Source organism: Magnolia sinica, chromosome 16 (assembly GCF_029962835.1).
Source record: "Magnolia sinica isolate HGM2019 chromosome 16, MsV1, whole genome shotgun sequence".
NCBI classification, from domain to species: domain Eukaryota; kingdom Viridiplantae; phylum Streptophyta; class Magnoliopsida; order Magnoliales; family Magnoliaceae; genus Magnolia; species Magnolia sinica.
Window position 1 is genome coordinate 45894261 of NC_080588.1, and position 21446 is coordinate 45915706.

The window sequence follows — 21446 nt, forward strand, 5'->3', positions numbered from 1 at the left end:
AATTGAATGTTATTAGTACATCAACAGAATTTCACACTGCTAATCCACCTAGTAATCAATACAAGTACAAAAAGAATCCTTTCCTTACAAGAACAAAAACCTAACTGAATTTCCCCTATTCTCATTCTAGATGAAAAAATTCATTCCATCTTAACATGATCAAATTCCACATTAAATTCCGATGATCCAAAAAACAAAACCGCAACTCCATCAGTACCAAGAATCATGGCACGACCTAAATGCTACGGCACCAATGGAAGCATCAACCACAGATCCATAAATTATCAAACGGCCTGAATCCAATGGTCAAGATTATCTGACCCTGTTTTGCCTTCAAATCGCCAACTTTGTTCCCCTAAACAATGACAAAAATCACGTGTTCAAGTAGCAAACCCATTTGCCGAGATCTCACTCACTGTAGTACTCTTCACATAGAGTGGAATCCTTGTGCCTTGCTCCCTGAGCCGATTCACCATGTCATAGAGCCACTCAAAGGTGAGCTTCGATTGAGCATTGAGCTCCTCTCTCACGTGCGGATGCAACCTGAACCACTCCCCCAACATTTTGTGCACATGTGATCGGATCATTCTCCATGGCACTGGGTGTTTCTCGCACAGCTTCAAATACTCAACAACTAAATCCGCCTGGTCTAAACCACCATCTTTACTGCTTCCTTTTTCTACTTCTCCCCATTCAGCTGTCCGGTAGCCCGCAAAGAGCGCCGGATTCTCAAGAAGAGATTCAGCTGAAAGCACCCCCTCAGCACCCGTCTCCTCCAAACAGCTATGGACATCATCCATGTGGCGTACATTTCCATTGGCAAGGACAGGAATCCGAACAGCACTCCTCACGGCCTTGATTGCATTCCAGTTGGCTCGGAACTTCTTCCCATCTTTTTCGTCTCTGGTTCGACCATGGACAGCTAAGAGGGAGCAGCCAGCATCCTCGAGCATTCTAGCATATGCAATAGTGTCCTGTAGGCTTGGGAAGATTCTGATTTTGCATGAGACAGGGACGTGAAGGTTGTCGGCCAGCTTTTGCACAAGTGATTTTATAATGGGTAGGTTGTCCATTAGGAAAGCTCCATAATTCCCCCGCTTTGCTATCCGCTGTGGGCAACTGCACATCAGAGAAAGAGACAACAAGGATTAACTTGATTAGACATGCTGAGGCTCATCCCTTAAGAAGATGACTCAAACTGCTTGCCCCTTCTGCTCCACCACATGATGATCCAAACTGCCGATATTGAAGTTATGGGTCTCTACTCATGGCTCAGTGGTAGACTCATAAGAGTTTCAACACAGAGGTCATGGGTCCGAGTACACTTTGTGGCGTGTATTGGTGTGAGTGTGTGTAATATAAAAAAAAAAAAAACTTCTGATATAGAAGGTCACAGCATATAGGTACCACATGGTAAAGGTCTCACTAATCAGATATCCTCACTGTCCACAAAAAGGTATTCAGTTTTGGACCATTGTTTCCATCTCAGCTTTGTGCAGACAGGCAAATCTCATATCTCTTATCGGTGAAATTTTCGCCACATGGCCCACAATGCTGGGACCTTCCAGGTGAACAGTCTCCAACATAACATTGTTGTGGAGATGGGCCAAAGCTCCTAATAATCTTTCTTAACTAGTAATTGTAGTGTACACAAGCTACATGACAGAACCGCTGTGCTTTTGAAACCATCCACACCTAAGAGCCTAAACCAAGGCGCCCCAGATGAAAAGATTGGAGTTGGTGATCAAATTCATTGTGGCCTTGCAATGGTAGTAGAAAGAAAAAATACATGACAACGTGGGGGCAGGGTGTCCCCCCAAGAAATTTTTGTTGGGGATTTCCTGTCAAATCGCAGCCTCAGACAGATCAAAAGCTGTTACAGTTAGAAACTATGGGACTCGACCCTGTGATAATCACCCATTACAAGTGGCGATCGTTTACCACAAGGTCATTGGACCCCATTAGATCAGAAAGCCCAAAAAGGTCATCATGATCCTCCTACCCCCCGCGGCAAAAGAAAAAAAAAATCATTTCTCAGCATTCTAATGCAGGGCAGTGGCCATTGTATGGTCCCAATCACCCCGCAATCTCAAATCATACTTCGAGAACAGATAAATGCTTAAAACTACTGGATTTGTAGATTTAGACCCCATCACACAAGTGGGATGGCATTGCATCGTCCATCAATGCAATGGTGGCATAACATCACAACACCATTGCATTGAGCATCACAACCAAAACATTTTTGAGGAATCATTCCTTGAAGCAAGAGAATCTCTATATGATAAAAAATTCAGTGTCTCATTGAACTATTCTAGCCATTCATTATCTAATCCTAACCATCTATCTACCAAAATATTATTAGAAATGACAGACTATTCCTAAAACTTATCACAACCATATGGGCCTTCCATAAATGGTTCATAACTAAATGAATGTTAGAGTCACGTGATCTTGAGCTTGTTAGAACTTGATAAGCTTCCAACTGGATCAAATTTCAGGAAAGTCGGGCATCGTTTGGTACCTGGAATATACCCCGAGAATAAGTGGCAAAAATACTAAAGACGAAACTTGTTCAACTAATCAGTAACTCTAGCTCTAACAACTAACTAAACAATAATCCCAATTGACTTGTGCACCCAAGGTTTGACAGCATCACACATGGAGTCGACTAACTGATGAACCACCCATGAGGAGCTCACAGAATGATCAGACCACCATCGGGGGCCCACAAAATTGTCTTGACAGATTATGGGGCCCAGATCTTTGATTGGACAGATCACCAGCCCACTAGTGGACTTGCATGGCATCTTTCAAAATAAAATTTGATAAGACTCAGCCGTATCCATTCAAAAAATTATTCACGGACCAAAACTGAACCAATCAGGGCAATTTCAATAGTTTCGGTTTCCCAGCGAGTCACGCTTGAAATCACTTGAATCCATGTTTTGTAGTACCCGCAATTAAGTTGCATTATCCTCCCCTATATGTCTTGTAGTAATGGTGGTTATGGCATGACTTCCCCTTTAAGTCCTATACCTATTGCTTATTTTTTATCGTGTATCCTGAATTCAAAGTTTGCTTTTTATTTGTTGTGTTTTTCAATATCTCATTATGTGATTTTATATACAAGGTTTATTTGATTCTTTGTATAATAATGAAAAACTTACTAAAAGATTGTTGTTCAAGGCTTGATTAGGATTTCACAATTTATGGCTTTGACTTTTAACGTGACAACATTATGCTTTGTTGGGAAATTTGGTTTGAAAACATCGAGTTGGTCACAATCTGAAGTAATGGCCCTTGATAGAGTGGAATGACAGAAAAGGATTCATGTAGCCGACCGCAATTAGTTGGGATAAGGCTTAGATGATGATGATGATGATGATGATCGAGTTGGTCACAATACCATTTAGGTTTAAATTACTACTTTTTGTATTTATGTTGATATATTCGGTGTTCAAAGTATCACTACAAGTTTCGTTGGCCGGGGATATGTGGAAACAATATCATTAATGCTGATAACCAAAAATGCAGGGAAACATTGGAGAAACATTGGGGAAATGGTGGAAATTTTCAATGAAACTTTAAGATAGGCTAAAATACACATTTGCATATTTAGTTTATATATATATATATATATATATATATATATATATATAAGAAGAATACATACATTATAAGTTTCCACTTAATGGGAGCCTAAAAGCATGTGTTGTCGTAAGAAACCAGTCTAATAGTAACACAACATTCACTTAAATTCCATTAAATTAACAAGCAAGCAATAATGCATTCATGCATTCATATATCATATATACATGCATAAATGAGCATATAAACACAATACCTGCATAATGATCCAACCATCCATCCCATCGAACCATCCAAACCATCCAACCATCCAGTCATCCCATCCATCCATCCATCCATCCATCCAACCAACCATCCAACCATCCCATCCCATCCATATATCCATCCAACCAACCATGCAATCATCCCATCCCATCCATCTATTTCCATCCAATTATCACATCTATCCAACCATCCAATCATCCAAACATCCATTCGCATCTATCCATCCATCACATCTATCCAACCATTTCATCCAATCCCATCTATCCATCCAATCATCCAAATATTCGTCCCATCCCATCCCATGCAATCATCCAAACATCCATCCCATCTATCCATCCGTCCAAACATCCAATCCATCCATCCCATCCAATCACCCAAACAACCATCCATCCAACTATCCCATCCCATCATCCAAACATTCATCTATCCATCCAACCATCCATCTCATTTATCCATAAAAACATCCAATCCATCCATCCTATCAATTCGTCCAAACATCTAATCCATCCATCCCATCCAATCACCCAAACAACCATCCATCCAACCATCCAACCATCCCACCTATCCATCCAACCATCTTATCCCATCCAATCATCCAAACATTCATCTATCCATCCAACCATCCATCTCCTGTATCCATCCATCCCCTCTATCCATCCATCCAACCATCCATTCACTCATCCATCCAACAGATTTTATTTTACAATATCCATGAATCAAAGGTTAATGTATATGCCACGTACACAAGTTCTAAGTGCCAACTCATTAAGAAAGAGCCTCTCATTTTTTAAAAGGACAGAAAACAGTGACTTTTTTCAGAAAGCAGTACCTTTTCCAACCATCCATCCATCCAACAGATTTTATTTCACAATAAATTTTGACAAGCAAGTGTCCATGAATCATAGGTTAATGTCTATGCCACGTGCACAAGCAAGGTCCTGAAAAAGCTTCTCATTTATTAAAGAGGAAGAAATGCAGCCTCTCATTTATTACAAAACAGTTTTGCAACCTCTCATTTATTACAAAATAGAGCTTTTTCAGGCTCATTGATTGAGAGAGAGAGAGAGAGAGAACACCACCCGCAGAAGAAGAAAAATAAGAAGAGGAGAAGAAGAAAAGGAGGGGGGAGCTTCTAGAAGTAATCATTTTCTGGGTTTTTGTCATTTCCCTCTTTTTTTTCAATTTTTTTCTGGAATTTCTGACCCATTTACGCAAGCGATTGATATTTCCAGCGATAACTGGCGAAAATGGGGGCATTTTATCAGATTTCTCTCCTGCGTAGTAGTTGGCTACAGTGAAAAAATGACGATAGCTGGCGATATTCTCATATTATCGTTTTCAGCGAAAAAACTGCCGACAACCCACGATATTCTCTAGAGACGTGAAAAATAACCAGCGACACCAAAATTATCAGTGATATTATTGAAATTTCTCCAAAATTAAGAGCAATGGATGTATTGATTATGTAATATCTATATGAGACTTTAAACTGATGATTTGGTAAAATTTTGAAAAACAATTTTTTTGTAGTTTTCAAATTTTGGACTTATTGGAAAATCTGTTTAGACTTCTAATCAAGTCATTTTGTTGATAATATCTCTAATATATATAACATGAGTAGCAAAGCAAAAATTTCCCACTCTAGTTTTAAAAGCTAAACCTTTGCCTTCTTAAAGGATACCGAAGGGTTTTTCCCCAGAAAAAGGTATTTGAGTAATTAAATAGTGTTGTGTGGCCGACGTTTGTTTGACCTTCTGTATCTTTTTACAATGAGAGAAACTTTGACACTCTAGTAAAGAAATATGGTTGATCAGCCGGCACTAAAAGATCATACAAGTGGAACACATGAATTCAAACTAAATCATACAAATCATGGGGCTTTTATTCAGATGGATCTTAAACATGAATATATAGTGATTTTTTTTTAAAACCAGCTGTTTGGTGGATAGTTAATAGAAAGCTGAATGAAAACAGTCAATGGTCCAAATTATTCTTCTTCTTTTTTTCTTTGAGAGAGTAAAAAAAAATCATTAGAACACCTGCTGCGAGGCAGGAAAAGAATACATCGCAAAAGGAGGAAACAAACAGAGTCTTAGCTGCACCAACAAAAGGAGCCCAATCCTTTACATAGCCTTTAAATGTACAAATCACCCCTCAACCAAAGTCCCTTTATTTCTGAAACATCACTCATTCCTTTCTTTCCACGTAGCCCAAAAAACAGCCAAAATGAGAAGCCTCCAAGCAATTTTTCCAGTTTTCCCACTCCATTGCCATGCCATGCCCGAAAAAGGTTTTCCACCAATTCTGGCATTACCCAATCCACTTAAGCCACAGCTAGAAAATAATCCCACACTCTTCGAACAAACGGACAGTGAATAAGTGCTCAATGGACTTTGCATCCGCCATACACATCAACCAGATCTTAGGAAGCACAACGGATCTACTTGGCAAATTATCGATCATCAACACTCTTGTTCAGCCCACCAACCAAACGAAGGCACCACCCAAGGAGGGGCACCATAAAACCAGTGATGATATGAATGGGGAGGACGGGAGATGGATCTGGATTTGCTATAGATCTACAAAGAGAGCAAATAGAGAATTTGTTGGAATGGTGCCCAATCTAGAACATGGAGCCTTCTTCTAGAATCAAAGGAACAGCCTGCTTAAGATGATTCAACAAAGCGATATACTCAACCGCCTCTTCATCTAAGAGACTCCTACAATCCTATAATAGAGAGGATTCCAAACGATTGTACCACCGCACATAGAGAAACGATGAGACACTGGTGAAATGATTGGGGTCAAGAGTAGCTATTCTTGGGAAGACATCTTGAAGCGACCTCTCACCGCACCAGATGTCCATCTAGGACTGAATGCAATTCTCAACCCCAACCATGATAGCGATCTTCTTGCAAACTAGGAGTTTCAGTAGAGATGTTATCACTTTCCACAGAGGCTAGAGGCGCGATAAAGAGATGATCTCTTAACGAACAATCAGCCTCTTGGGCTCCATACTTGCTGGCGACAACCACTCTTCACAGCTTACCCACTTCAGTGCCGAACTTCCAGTGTCAGTTACCAAGAAAAGCCAAATTCACAAGCCCCAGGTCATTGATCTCCACACCCCCTTGGGCTATCAGCTTGCAAGCCTCTCCCCATCGGAGGTGGAATTTTCAGCATTCCATATTCCTTTTCCACGAAAAAAAAATCCCTTCTCAACTTATCAAGTCTATCCAAAACCGACTTTGTACACTTGAACAAAGACAAAAAATATACTGGCATATTTGAGAGAGTTATTTTAATGAGGGTCAACCTTCCTCCCAAAGAGGGAGATCTACATTTCCGGGTAACCAGTTTTCTTTCAATTCTTTCTATCACCTTATTCCATAAATGTTTAGCAAGCTTACTAATACACAAAGGCAGACCAAGATACATAAATGGGAACGAACCGACTCTGCATCCAAACACACTTGCCAAAGAAGTTAGCTCGCCGGGAGAAACATGGATCCCCAACATCTCACTCTTGGCCGCATTAATTTTCAACCTCGATACTAGTTCAAAACATACTAGTGATTTATTGAGATTATCCACAGATGTTGCATCCGCATCACAAAATAGAATAATATCATCTGCATTTTGGAGATGACTAATAATCGATTCGTCATCAAAAACTTTGAAACCCGTAACCAGCCACTAACCTCCCGTCGGTAAATCATCTTGCTAAAGACCTCACCAATAACCACAAAAAGCTAAGGAGAGAAAATCCCCTTGCCTCAAACCCCAAGAAGTCTTGAAAAAACCATTGGGCGAACCATTAACTAGCATAGAAAAATATGTGGATTGAATGCAAGCCCGCATCCAACCTCTTCACTTTTGGCCACAACCCAATCTGTCCAACATATAGTCCAGAAACTACTAGTCGACGTGTTCATAGGCCTTTTCCAAATCCAATTTACAAACCACGCCGCTTCTCCTTTCTCTACCTCGAATCAATGTATTCATGAGAGATAAGGGCGTCGTCGAGAATCTACCCTCGACCGTACGACCGTATAGCCAGCTCATTCCATCTCTCTCCCTCCTTGATCATTCATCCTTTCCCAAGGTGTTCCGTATCCATTATGATACAGCCGTAAAGGCCGATACATATAGGTAACGGCCGTGACCGTTACGCCTTACGCGATACGAGGGCAAAATGGGACAGCTGATTTTTTGGGACCATATCGGCTGTTACTAGAGCTGTACACGAGTCGAACCGAGCCGAATATTGTCCAGCTCATGCTCAGCTCGCACTGCCTGAGTCCCAGCTCATACTCGGCTCGGCTCGGGCTTCGAGCTCGGATGCCTAGCTCGTGCTCTGCTCATCCGAGTTTAAGCGGAATTCAAGCAAATATCGAGCCGAGTCGAGTCCAAGTTTTCGAGTCTGATATAGCATTCTTACTAAAGAATGGTCTGATGTACCATTGAATATATAATCAAAACACACACACACACACACACACACACACACACACACACACACAAAAAGAGGTCGAGGGTATTAAGTACTTATCAAGCGAGATGCGGCAGGAACGATCGGCACCATGCATGCAGGGTAGGGATGAGCGGCGGGGACGACCGGCGGCAGGGACGAGCTACGGCAACGGATGAGCGGCAGGGACGGAGCAGCGGCACCGGGCAGGGCAGGGACGAGCGGCAGGGACGATCGGCACTGGATGGACGCTGAACGAGCGCAAGGATGGGCTGAGAGAAGGTAGGGGCGCTAGGAAGGAAGGGCGTTGGGGTTTTTTTTTTTTTTTAATGGGCTGAGAGAGGGTAGGGGCGCTGGGAAAGGGATGGGCGGGGTGGGTGAGTAGCTTAGGGTTTTTTTTTGGGGGGGGTATATATATATACCCCTGGTCGAGTACCGAGTCGAGTCGATTTCGAGTATTACTCAAGTCAAGCCGAGTCAAGTAGGGTCAAGCTTGGCTCGAAATGATTTTGAGCACCAAAAATCTGCTCGTACTTGGCTCTAACTCATTTCGAGTCGAGTTTTTCCGAGTTAATGAGTATACTCTGCTCGTGTACAGCACTAGCTGTTACTAGGGTCGTAACGGCCATTACAGGGCATAACGACTGTTACCTCCATAACAGTTTTTTTAAAAAAAAAACCACTTCTTTTTTCTATGTAAATCCTTATTTTTTCTTATCATTCCACTTTTCTCATCCCAAAAACTTTCTTACATCATTTAATAGCAAATTGAAGCGATTTGGGCGAATATAAGCTCCAAGAGTCTTCTTTAAAAAACAAAAAAAAATTTATTGAAAAAAGTGGTACATATGCATGTTTTTTTTTTTTTTTTTTCGATTTCTAATTCTAATGTTTGCTTGGGATGTGTAAACATTAGAGACACATAACCATGTTCATAAATTCACTAAAGAACCTAATACAGCATGCTACCATAAACATGTTCAAAACAAAAAAGAAAATGAATACAAATTTGGAATATTTATTTATTCTAGATTTTATAGATATTTATAAAATTAAAAAAATAATAAAAAATCATTATAGGGGTCGTAATGGTCATTACGCCCGTGTAGGTCATTATGACTGATACTTGTATCGGTAATGGTGGTGACCATTACGGCCACCATTACCGATACGGAATACCTTGTCCTTTCCCCTTAAATCTTATAACTAAAACCCCTAACCTAGAACCTAGATTCTCAAAAACCTAATTTCCAAAACCCTAATCCCCAAATCCTAGCTTCCCAAATCACAAAACTCTAACCCAAAATCTCTCAAATCTCAAAACCCTAATCCCCAAATCCCAGCCTCCCTAATCCAACTCCCCAATTTCATAATCCTCAAATTTAACCCTAACCCACCAACACCCTAACTAGGACAAGCGATTCCCTTTGAATCAAGAGTAATTCCTATGCTAGATGGAAGTTCTACCTTTCATAGATCCATTACGACCACCCTTACCGATACAGAATGCCTTGTCCTTTTCCCTTAAATCTCATAACTAAAACCCCTAACCTAGAACCTAGATTCTCAAAACCCTAATCCCCAAATCCTAGCTTCCCGAATCACAAAACTCTTACCCAAAATCTCCAAAATCTCAAAACCCTAATCCCCAAATCCTAGCCTCCCTAATCCAACTCCCTAATTTCATAATCCTCAAATTTAACCCTAACCCACCAAAACCCTAACTAGCACAAGTGATTCCCTTCGAATCAAGAGTAATTCCTATACTAGATGGAAGTTCTACCTTTCATAGATCCTAATCGATTCATATTTTGTTAGATATGCATTGCATGATTGTTTACGACTTTGAACTGGAACATGTTTTGTTACTTGGATTCTTTAACTTTGTGATGGAGTAGTTTTATTGTCTTTTGATTGATTTAATTAATCTGTTATTTAGTTTCGACACATCATTCTAGGTTAGACCATCTGTGCCGCATCATCTACGGAAGATACATTAGGATCATCTAGAAGGATGGGGAGGTTATCGGCAAAAATTGCCCATGCTTCTTCAGAAGAGAAACCCTCTTGGGAAGAACCATCGTTCGACTCATGGCTCTGAGTTTCAGCTTCAAAGGATCTGTGGAAGACAGTTTGGCTAGGTCGAAGGCTTCTTCATTGAACAGGAGACTCCTAAACGTTTCGATTAACTTCCCACGTGTGATTCAAAAGGTGTGACATGTGTTAGTCATGAAACACATCACTTCCTCGTGTGGAGAACGGCACAAGTGCAAAGCTCATAGGCGTTTGTTGGGAAATACCATCGCCCGTTTGAGACAATTGGCACGTGGGATAAGAGGGCTCAACACATGACACCAAGGCAGATGACTCTCTTGCCAAAGGCACAAATTGGGCATCTAGCTGAGATCCGAAGCCGGAAACGTCCTTCTGAGCCTCCGAAAATGGGCCACGTGTCGTCTCCACAATCACCCGTCTCCCGAACCTCCACAGATGCTTGAATATGTACCCGATCCACCTCCCAACATGACTTTTCACCCAAGCCCCCTAAATCAAGTTAGCATCCGTCTTGTTAGAAGACGATAGACACACGTAGATGGTGGTGATTGCGCCACGTCATCCACCCACTGACCTCCCACACCTACCCCAGTACGTATAGAAGCCCACCCCCCTTCCCGCTCAGTAGAACCTTCCAGCAGAGCACCAAAATTGTGCTCACCCTAGCTAACCTCCCTCATCCCCTACCTCCACCCTCTCATCCCCTATCAAAACTATAACGAATTTCGGATCTTACCAAACAAATCGGCTTCTAACGCAATTACGAATCGCACTAATCTCCCCTCCGTTCTCAGTCAAAGGATGAGACCAGTGATCAATGTATCAATGGTATCAGCCAAAAAAAAAATGGCTGACATTATCATTATTGCACATTGGCGATTTAAAAAATAATTTTTAAAAAAAAAAAAAAAAAAAAACTCTTACTCACAAAATTCACATGCATCATCGACACATGCCAATATATCGTCTATATTTGGGTGATATTTGCAATAATTCGATTGAAACCAGCACAAATTAGCAAATCCCGAACCTCCACAGATGAAACTGTTTTTGTCCAAATTTTTTTCTTTTTTAGGATTCTCATTGTAGTTTTATTTTAACAACTACACTTGAGTTGTTTCACATCAAACATGAATATGGTGGAAAAACCATGATCCAATTGGGAATTTTTAGCCTAGATTTGTCCAACAACGCATTTTTTGTACCCTAAACAACGGAAAGCTATTTGCATAGGGTTTTTTTTTTCTATAATGTTATCTGAGTTTTAAGTGTGTAATCATGTGTCTTTAAGCATCTCCTAAAGTTTCACCAAAAATTTTCACCATTTTCGTAAAGTTTCACTAATTTCTCCCTCAGACTGCAATACATTGCATGATATGTATTTTCTAATGTTTTCCACAATATTTTTGAATCCCAGGGGTGCGTTACATAGTGCAGTACTGATACTCCGAACATCGGGGGAGACCTATGGCCTATTGAGTCAACCAAAAACCTAAGATGGCTATTCTAGGGGTGATGAGGCGTTCCCACTCTGAGACTTCTTCATGTAGATGCTTCTGAGAACACACCCGCATGCTCATATGCCTTGCAAACAATGTTAGCAAAGTTGTCAAAAAGGTGTTACCAGCAAAAAAAAAAATTTAATTTTTTTTTGAGACGCACATCACCAACAAAATTTCTTCATAATAGTAGTATTGTTGTTTTATAGTATTATGGGATATATTGTATTCAAGAATGATTTTTTTTTTCTTTTATCAGGGAGAACAATCTTATATAGGTAGAGTGATATTATATCATGTACTACTTGTCCTATGTTCTTTGAGGGAGAACAACTATTTTATTAAAAGGCTCACAAGGAACGAGCAAAGAATATACTATTTGTACTACATGGAGAAGTAGAGCACAAAGTAAACAAAAGAAATCCTATCTACTCAACAAAATCATTGTTAAGAGAAAAGGAATTTGTTTTCTAGCTACATCTATTTTTCGATGTTGATTGTTAAGCTTAACTGGTAGTGGTAAGATGTACCTCCGTGATGCTCTTTTCATGGTATAATCTAATCATACTAGTTTGTGTCAGTATAACATAATCCAAGTATATAAAGGTGCATTTCAGATTTTCACACCCGGTATGGAACACGTTTGTTCTTGAATGAGTCATTTCCATATCTGCGTCTTTCAGAGTTTGCACTGACTTCAGAAAATTTCTCTACATTAGCTTGAAGCTTATGATATTGTCCATTGTTCTCCCAGTATAACATAGTTCATTCAAGGGATTTAACTTTTACTATCATGTGTTTTGTGTGGCTTTATGCTGTGTATTTTCTGTAAAAGAGTTGACTGAAGCATATTAAAAGTTATGGTCTTTGCTATAAAAATCCATGAAATCATGTCGAATGACAATAAATATGACATAAATACTCATAATATCAGTATTCTACCGAATGGTTGGAAATTTCATCTTTCAATATGTCAGAAAGCCATCAAAAGTTACCCCAGATTAATGTCCACATAATCGCAATGAGGTTCAACCAGTCGTGCTGCTTCCAATAAAATATCAGGATCGTTTGCACAAAATTGGACGAATAGGGGTCGGTCCTCCTGCATAGGTCGTAAAATTAATCATGATCATGAATCAATGGTTTATTTGGCAATGATCAAAAAAATGGTTTATTTAGCATGAAATTTCCTTTAACAGTAAAAAATATATCCCTGCTGCAAAAAGGATCATTGAGATGATCAAGAACTATATGGTGGGTGGGTGTGAAGAGTTCCATGGACTAAATCAAGGGTGCCTCTTACATTGTTTCCTGTGTTGTGGCCCACGTGAGTGTTGGATCAATCTGATTTTTGGCAACTGGAGGTAATATGAGGTGATACATCTGATGGATGGGTTGGATGGCTTTAATACACCATGTGGGACCCACATCTGCCTGATACCACTGTGATCTTACAGTGGTACAGTACCACTGTGATCTTATGTTGGTACAGTACTACTCAAGTGCACCACTAATTTCAATGCTGCAAACCATAACTTGACTTCCTCAAAGAGCTGAAACCACTCAAAATATTTTTCCATTGATTCCACTAATCATGTAAAATGTCAGGATCTACACTATCGCTGTAGTCTGAACTCTCCACTTTCACACGCCTGGTCAGATCTGTCCAAGTCAGTTGGGTTGCCTAATACATGATCCCAATAATCATGACAAGGAGCCACAAGTGCCTGTGGCCCTTGATACCCGGGTTGTCGATATACTCGAGAAGCCTCATATTCAAACCCGTAATTAATGTTACATCTCTTCAGCAATTGAGGGTTGGGTTGTTGCTGACAACCAGTGGTTCCCGGCTCCAAGTATCTTTCCGACGCTGGGTGCTCCTTAAGGGTCCCACTGACCCAAGGGTCAGTACCGTCCTCCTTACTGTTGCCTTCCAAATGGTTGTCAGTATTTTCAAATTTTGTTGAGTCCTAACGATACATCATCCCAACTTCCTCCCACCATCGTAGAACTAAAGAAAACTCCATTTCTTCTGGGCATAAATAATGGGTATCACCCAAAAAAAAAAAAAAAGTCAAAGAAAGTGAAGAAATAGGGATGTCACAAACATTGAATTTAGGTCAACTGCAGGTAGGTTTGGCAAATGCTCGGGTGAAGGATGGGATCAAGGTGTTCCAAAACAGTCACCTAATAGTAGTGGTGGTAGCTGTCACACATTACAGGGTCTTTTTCTTTTCTTTTCTTTTCTTTTCCTCTTTTTTTTTTTTTTTTAAAAAAAAAGATTGAAGATACTATTAAAGGGAGCAAAAGCAACCCAAAAGGAACAGAAAAACAGACAAAAAACAAAACAAAAAGAAGAAGAAACAAAACACGAAAAGAAACAAAGCCAAACAAAACTATACGACTCAAATAACAATACAACTCGAACAACCTAGACAGGCAAGGCCTGAGACAGAGAGCAGCCCAAAGACGATAGAAGAAAACTCACTAAGAAGTAAAAGCCCGTATCCAGTCTTCAGCTTCACTAAGGACCGAAGCCAAGACTCTGGAAGGGGAGGAAGAGAGGTCGCGGAAGCATCAGCTGTTTCTCTCTCTCCAGATTCCCCAAAGCACGACCAGGGCCAACAGATGCCAGATCGAATTGCCTTCTTTGATTGCATATCCAGCATGCCAGGATAGGAGCATAGCAAGCACATTAGAAGGCATGACCCAGTGACAGTTGAATTTGAGGAGGATTGCCAACCACACTTCTCCGGCAAGTTCCATGAGAAGGCATGACCCACTGACATTATGGGGTCGTAACAGGCATTACGAAAAAATTGACCCATAATGGCCTTGTAATGGACGGCAAAATACATTTTTTTTAAAAATCTGTAATGGTAACAGTGGTGGCCGTTCCGGCCACTGTTACTGTTATGGAATACCTTGGATGGGATGACTTTTATGGGAGAGTTGGACAGATTTGGTAGAAATTTATAATAGATTTTGGCTGAAGTTTTATGGACAGCTATAGGTTATTTTGGGACAAGGTAAGGAGAAAACTTTAGGGGCTTTTATTAAGGTGCAAATGTTTGGACTGTTTTGGCTTAAAAATTGGACTGAGATAGGGCTGAATTTGGGACTAGGATTCAGGTTTCAAACAGGGCTATTTATGAAACGGCTACGGCTTGGCTTGGGATGGAAGCAGGGGGCAAGTTTAGGTTTAATGGGGTGAAAAGTAGGGCTTTAATAGGTTTGTGGTGGAAGGTTGAATAATAGACTGGTTTAGAGAACAGTTTAAAGGTGTGGTTTGGGTTGAAGTTCGGGGTAAATTTTGCAGAAAAATATGGGGAAGAAAAGAGGAAAATTTTTGCAAGCAGAACTTGCTCCAATACCAAAAGGATTGCAACACGTTTTCAAAGAACTTATTGTAAATCTGAGTTCTCTAACCAAATTCGGCAGTAATGATCAGCGTTCGAAGTATCAGTATCGCTACAAGTTTCGCTGGTCAGAGATACGGAAACAATATCGATATCGCCGATAATATCGTTGATAACCGAAAATGCAAGGAAACATGGGAAAAACGATGGAATTTTTAGCGAAACTTTAGGAGATGTTAAAATGTACATATTTGCATATTTAGAATTTTTATTTTTATTTTTAAAAAAAAGGTAAAAAGAATGCATACATAACAAGTTTTCATTTAATGGGGCCTTAAAAGCATGCGTTGTTGTAAGGAATCAGTCCAACCATCCCATCCGGCCTATTTAACCATTCAACATTCCATCCAAACATCCATCAATATTGCAACATATCAACAACACATGATATTTCACCAAGAAATCATCAACAATTGTAAGGGAAATGAAAGATCATGGAATCAATATTGCTCATGTTGCGATATCAATAATATCGAGATATTATCAATGACAAATTGAACACTACATACAACCATGTGCCCATGAAAAAAAAAATTGAAATAAATTTTTTTTTCTAATAAACAAAATTTTGATGATATCAATATGTTGGCTATATTATTGAAATATCCTCGATACATTTATGATACAAGCATTACATAGAACTTACATAGTAAAAAATATTGGTGATGCATTAGCGATATTGATGCATTGGCAATACAAGCGACACCTAGAATTTACATAATTGAAAATATTGGCGATTACATTAGCTATATTGATACGTTGGTGATACTTAGCGATACATTGCTAATAACTGGAAATTCCGATACTAACAGCGTTATCAGTATCACTACCAGTATTATCGGTATCGCTGAGCTGGAGATAAAGATAATATCAGAGATATTTCGATAATATCGGAGATAATTCGAACACTGGTAATGATAAAGAAAAAAGAAGAAAATCAAGACTGTGAGAAGTGCTCAACGGCCCTCTGTCTACAACTAGAGATCGCAACTCCTCAACACTACAACCATAAAGAAATGCAAAATGTCTGATCAAGAAAAATATCAACCAACTATATTATCATGCTTGCCCTATGACTTCTATTACAATCTAGAAGATCTAAAGCACCGATTCATATCTCTAACAGAAATGTAGGAGATTTAAAAATAAAGATTCCTTGCTAGCAAAGATCTCCAGATTTCTAAAATAAAATAAAATAAAACTATAAAATAGGAAATTTAAAATAACATTTATTCCTATTAATTAAAAAAGAAAACTGGATCTTTAGGATGTTACCACGTATATGCTCAAATGGACCCCCATCCGTAACCTTATCTTATGCACAATGTGGAGCGTGCACATGTGGGATGGGGACCATGCACACTCCCAGAAGAAATTGAGTGCATGGAATGGTAAGTAGAGCACATGTTTAGGCCAAAAATCACATTCTTGTTTACCTTGTCAGTCTCCGTTGTTCAGTTCGAAGAACTCAAGAGAAACCATGTAGCTAATGATGATTTTAGGAAGGTATCCTTGGCACCAAGTGGCTCAAGCACCGAGTACCCACTATATAGTCTACACCATGGATACTTTTTATATAACATGAGGTTGTGTCTTTCTAAAAGCTCCTTGCAAAAGCTAATAATACGAGAAATCCATTCAGGCAGCCTTGGTGGTCACTTTCGGATCAATAAAACAACAGCCCTCGTCAAGGACCATTCCTACTATTTGGGTTTGAAGAGAGATGTTGGACTCATTGTTCAGCAGTGTCAAGCATGTCAGCTAGGAGCCTAGAAAAAGGAAATCGGCAAAACACCAATTTTTGTACACCACCATGCCCCATGAGAAGACATCAGCATGAATTTCATTTTGGGAATGCCGAAAACTCAACAAATGTGGTTATGACTCTATTGACCTTCGTTTTTTTTTTTAAAGGTAACATTACCAGAGATTGAACCCTGGATCACTCACACACACTATATTGTCTCTACCAGCTCATCTAATTATGACTCTATTCACCTTATGGTCGATAGGTTTTCTAAGATGGCCCATTTCATCCCTTGTAAGAAAGCATCGGACGCTCTAGACATCGATAATGTTTTCCTCAAGTAGGTGGTTCACCACTTCACCTACATGACATTCCTAAGACAATTGCATATGATTGCAATGTTAACTTCATAAGTTACTTTTCTAACAAACCCTGTGATCTAAGTGGAACTAAATTAAAATTCTGAAGTACTTATCATCCACGAATAGATGGACCAAGGTCCTCTATGTTGTGAATCTGCTTCGATATTTGTTTGGTGACTGCATTACCTCATGTTATCGCAAACCAAGTTTTCCTATAATAGTAATGTGAACTACACTATGGCACTTTCTCTTTTTGAAATGGCTATTAGTATTCGACCTTAGCAAGTTATCGATTTAGTCTTAATTCCTATGGCGACTACAACGAGCTAAGACGCTGAGGCTTTTGTATAGCATATCAAAGAGATAAATGAGGAAGTTAGGCAGAAGATCACCGTTAGTAATGAAAATTACTAGAGGCATGTAAATGATAGACGTCATTTCGGACAATTTTAACAAAGTGATAAGATAATGGTTCGCTTAAGCCTGTGGGGTTTCATCAAGGACTTGCAACAAGCTCCACTCGTGGGGTCCCTATCATGTTTTGAATAAGCTAGGTGATAATGCATACCTGATCAAACTTCAGAAAAATTGACCCTATTTTTAATGTGGAAGTCCTTACGGTATATCTTGGACATCATGACAACAAGGTCATAGAAAAATGAGCTATCCAGATACTCTTAAGTAGCACCCTAGTTCAAGGAAGTCATTGAAGATGTGTTGGATAGTAAGATGTTTCCACTCACCAAAAAGGGTGTCAGATATTTCACGTACAATGGAGTGATTGACCAAGGTCCAACAACGTGCAGGTTTCAACAAACGATTTCAATCGTATCAGCCCAAAGTTATGTGAGGAGTACATTGCCATTAATTCGACAAAGCCAAGTTCTTCCAAGGCAAGGGGGAATTGGTGCGATTGTGCATCATCCCACACGTGTGCACAAGAGAAGGCTCAGATGGGGCCCATTTGAGCATATAGGTGGCCACAAAGATGCGGTTTCCTTTTTCTATTGTTAGGGAATTAAATGTCGTTGAGATTTTCCTGTTTTACAGGTTTTTTACTTTTAGGGCCTGTTTGATTTTTCATTTCACAGGTAATTACCTTGTAAATGGGTAATAATTACTTACTCAGGTAATTACCGCATCGTTTCCGATGCAGATGTTGACAACTTAACTTTTGAGCACTAGAATCGAGGATGGCTGCAAAATGAATGTAGGGCCCACTGTGATATGTGTGGCTTATCCACACCGTTCATTTTATATGTCAGCCTCATTTAGGGCATGAGCCCAAAAATGAGGTAGATCCAAAGCTTAAGTTGACTACACCACAGGAAACTGTGATAAATCATTCACCCACCATTAAATACTTCTTGAGGCTCCTAGATGGTTTGGATGAAGCTGATATTTGTGTTTTCCCTTTATCCATGCCTGTGTGACCTTATGAAGGGTTTAGATGACAAATAAACTTCGATGTGGGCGTGGTGAAAGAAACAACTCTCAATGGTATACGTTTTACGGACACTATTTCATTTGGTGTGGGCCAATTGAGCATTGGATTTGCCTCTTTTTTCAGATCATGCCCCACAATGTTCTGCTAAAATGGATTAACGACATGGATATGTCAAATATATCACAGTGCAGCCCACAAATTTAAGTCAATTTTTCTGGACCATTTTTCAAAGCAGAAATACAACCGGATTATCAAACAGGCCCAATAAGTAAAAATTACCCATTTACCATGTATTTACAGTTACGGTGAAAAATCAAACGGGCCCTTAGAGCCTGTTTGATTTTCCATGTCCACTGAAAATACCTTGTAAATAAGTAATTATTACTCTTTCACCCTGTTTGAAAATACGTGAGTATTTCCGCTTCGAAAACCGGTCCAAAAGGATTGACTTAAATTTGTAGGCTCCATCATGATGTATATGACATATCCATGCCATCCATCCATTTTACCAAAACATTTTGGAGCATGAACCGAAAAATAAGATAGATCCAACGCTCAAGTGGCCCACGCCAAAGGAAACAGTGAACTTAATACGTCCACCATTGAAAGTTGTTTCCTTCACTAGACCCACATTGATGTTTATTTATTATCTAACCTGTTCATAAGGTCACACAGACATCAATAAGGGGAAAAACACAAATATTAGCTTGATCCAAAACTTATGGGGGTCCCAAGAAGTTTTTAATGGTAGGCATTCGATACCCACTATTTCTTGTGGTGTGATCCACTTGAGCTTTGGATCTGCCTCATTTTTGGGCTCATGCACTAATTCAGCTGGCATAACAAATGGACGGTGTGGATTAGCCACATACATCATGTTGAGCCCCAAATTTATTTCGCAACATCCTCGGTTTTAGCATTTAAAAAGTAGGCCATCACTGTCTACATTGGGAACAATGCGATAATTTCTTAAGTTAATAATTATTATCCATTTACAAGGTATTTACCAATGACATGGAAAATCAAACAGGCCCTTAGAAATCTAGAGATCTTTGCTAGCAAAGAATCTTTATTATTAAATCTCCTCGATTTTTGCTAGAGATATGATTCCTTATTTTATATCTTCTATATTGTAATAAAGATGCCTCAGTTATAATAAGGTACAAGCCATATGAATAATACAGATAAACGATTCTTTTAGCAAAATTTCTTTATTTATCAGCAGTGGTAGTCTTGTACAAGACTAGAGAGCTGTTAAGCTTGCTCACAGTCTTTGCTTCTTCTTCTTATTACTTGTTGCTTGTGGCTCTTCCCACACTTGTGCTTGATTTGAACAATCAAATCTGCTGAGTCAGATTTCATTTGCAATAAGTTTCTTTCTTGGTTCAGTTGCATTAAATCACAGAAACCTGATGGCCTTCAACATCCATTCTTGGTCACATCTTCTACGAACAAGCTTGCTCGTCATTTTTTAATGCCACTGACCAGACAAATGGAATCATCAAATCAGCATGGTTTTCGCAAAGCAGACTAGGAATTGTAGGTCGGACCCAGACACACCGTCCTGATTGATGAATGATGATATGGATTGTCTACATGTCCAAATACAACAAAGTGCATGAGAAGGTTTCCATACAATTAGCCATTGGAATATTTCTAATAAGCTATTGCAATTCACTTGGATAGTCCATTAAAACGCAGGTCAAAATCCCAAACACAAACAGGGCATTCTTTCGATTACCTTGCAGGTGGTGAACTCCAAGCTCCGGTGCTTCTCGTTCTCCGAGAAGATGCGGGAATGAAGCATGGGCGTGTACGCGGCCTCAGCCCCGTACTTGCGGCAGAGCATCCGGAACGGCAGCTCGGAGTTGTCGACCATGGGGGCCACCAGCAGCTTCGGCTGGCCCAGCCGCTTCCAGTGGGCCCACGCTCGATGTATGCGCGACTCGCCGTTCAAGAAAGGGACCGGCGGAGACTCCAACTGGGAGGGAGGAGGAGATGAGTGATGGGAGAGGGATGAGCGGTGGAGATTGGAGCAGGGCTGGCTGTCTTCGTCATCGTCGAGGAGTTGGGAAACGAGAGTGGCCATGAAAGATTTCGGTGTAGAAAGATGGAAAGGGAAAGGAACTGACTTTCGGGGGTAGAACGGTAGTGAGAAAATGAACCGCTTATCCTTCATAAGCACGCGATGGGAACAGCACCCATCGCTGCTTTTGAGAGGGAGAGGGAGAGGGAGAAGGGAGAGGAAGAGGGCGGCTTTAAGGAGAGCGGATCATGTGAGACCTCGGCCTCACCCAAGCCGGTACGGCCCTTACCATAGGGTTACCATGGGGTCCACCTTAATGTATGTATTATGTATCCACACCGTCCATCCGTTTTTACGTATCATTTTATGAAATAATCAGGTGAACCATACCATAGAAACCAGTGTTGATTGACCATTAATAAGTTACAAAAGTTTTAGATAAAGCTAAAATTTGTTTTTTCTATTCATCCGAGCTTACGTGACCTTATAAACAGATTGGACGGTAAATAAACACTGTCAAAGCTATGTGGACCTAGCATATGTTTGTTTAATCCACGCTGTCATC

The 21446-nt window shown here is 40.0% G+C and overlaps 1 protein-coding gene across 1 annotated transcript; it reads right to left on the bottom strand.

Annotated features, from left to right (window-relative positions):
- Nucleotides 1-257: 257 nt before the first annotated feature.
- Nucleotides 258-21101, bottom strand: LOC131228547 (uncharacterized). Its single transcript, XM_058224281.1, has 3 exons — nt 20597-21101; nt 12876-12982; nt 258-1119 (listed from the first exon to the last, which is right to left on the bottom strand). The coding sequence occupies exons 1-3, from the start codon at nt 21032-21034 to the stop codon at nt 381-383; spliced, it is 1284 nt and encodes a 427-aa protein (XP_058080264.1). The 5' UTR covers nt 21035-21101; the 3' UTR covers nt 258-380.
- Nucleotides 21102-21446: the final 345 nt, after the last annotated feature.

Excerpts from the sequence above, each read along its gene's own strand:
- LOC131228547 (XM_058224281.1), bottom strand. The coding sequence starts at position 21,034 with ATGAAGGATAAGCGGTTCATTTTCTCACTACCGTTCTACCCCCGAAAG. Across the intron at positions 12,983-20,596 it reads TGGAGTTCACCACCTGCAAG|GAGGACCGACCCCTATTCGT; the intron begins GTAATCGAAAGA and ends CGACCTATGCAG. Across the intron at positions 1,120-12,875 it reads TATGTGGACATTAATCTGGG|TTGCCCACAGCGGATAGCAA; the intron begins GTAACTTTTGAT and ends TCTGATGTGCAG.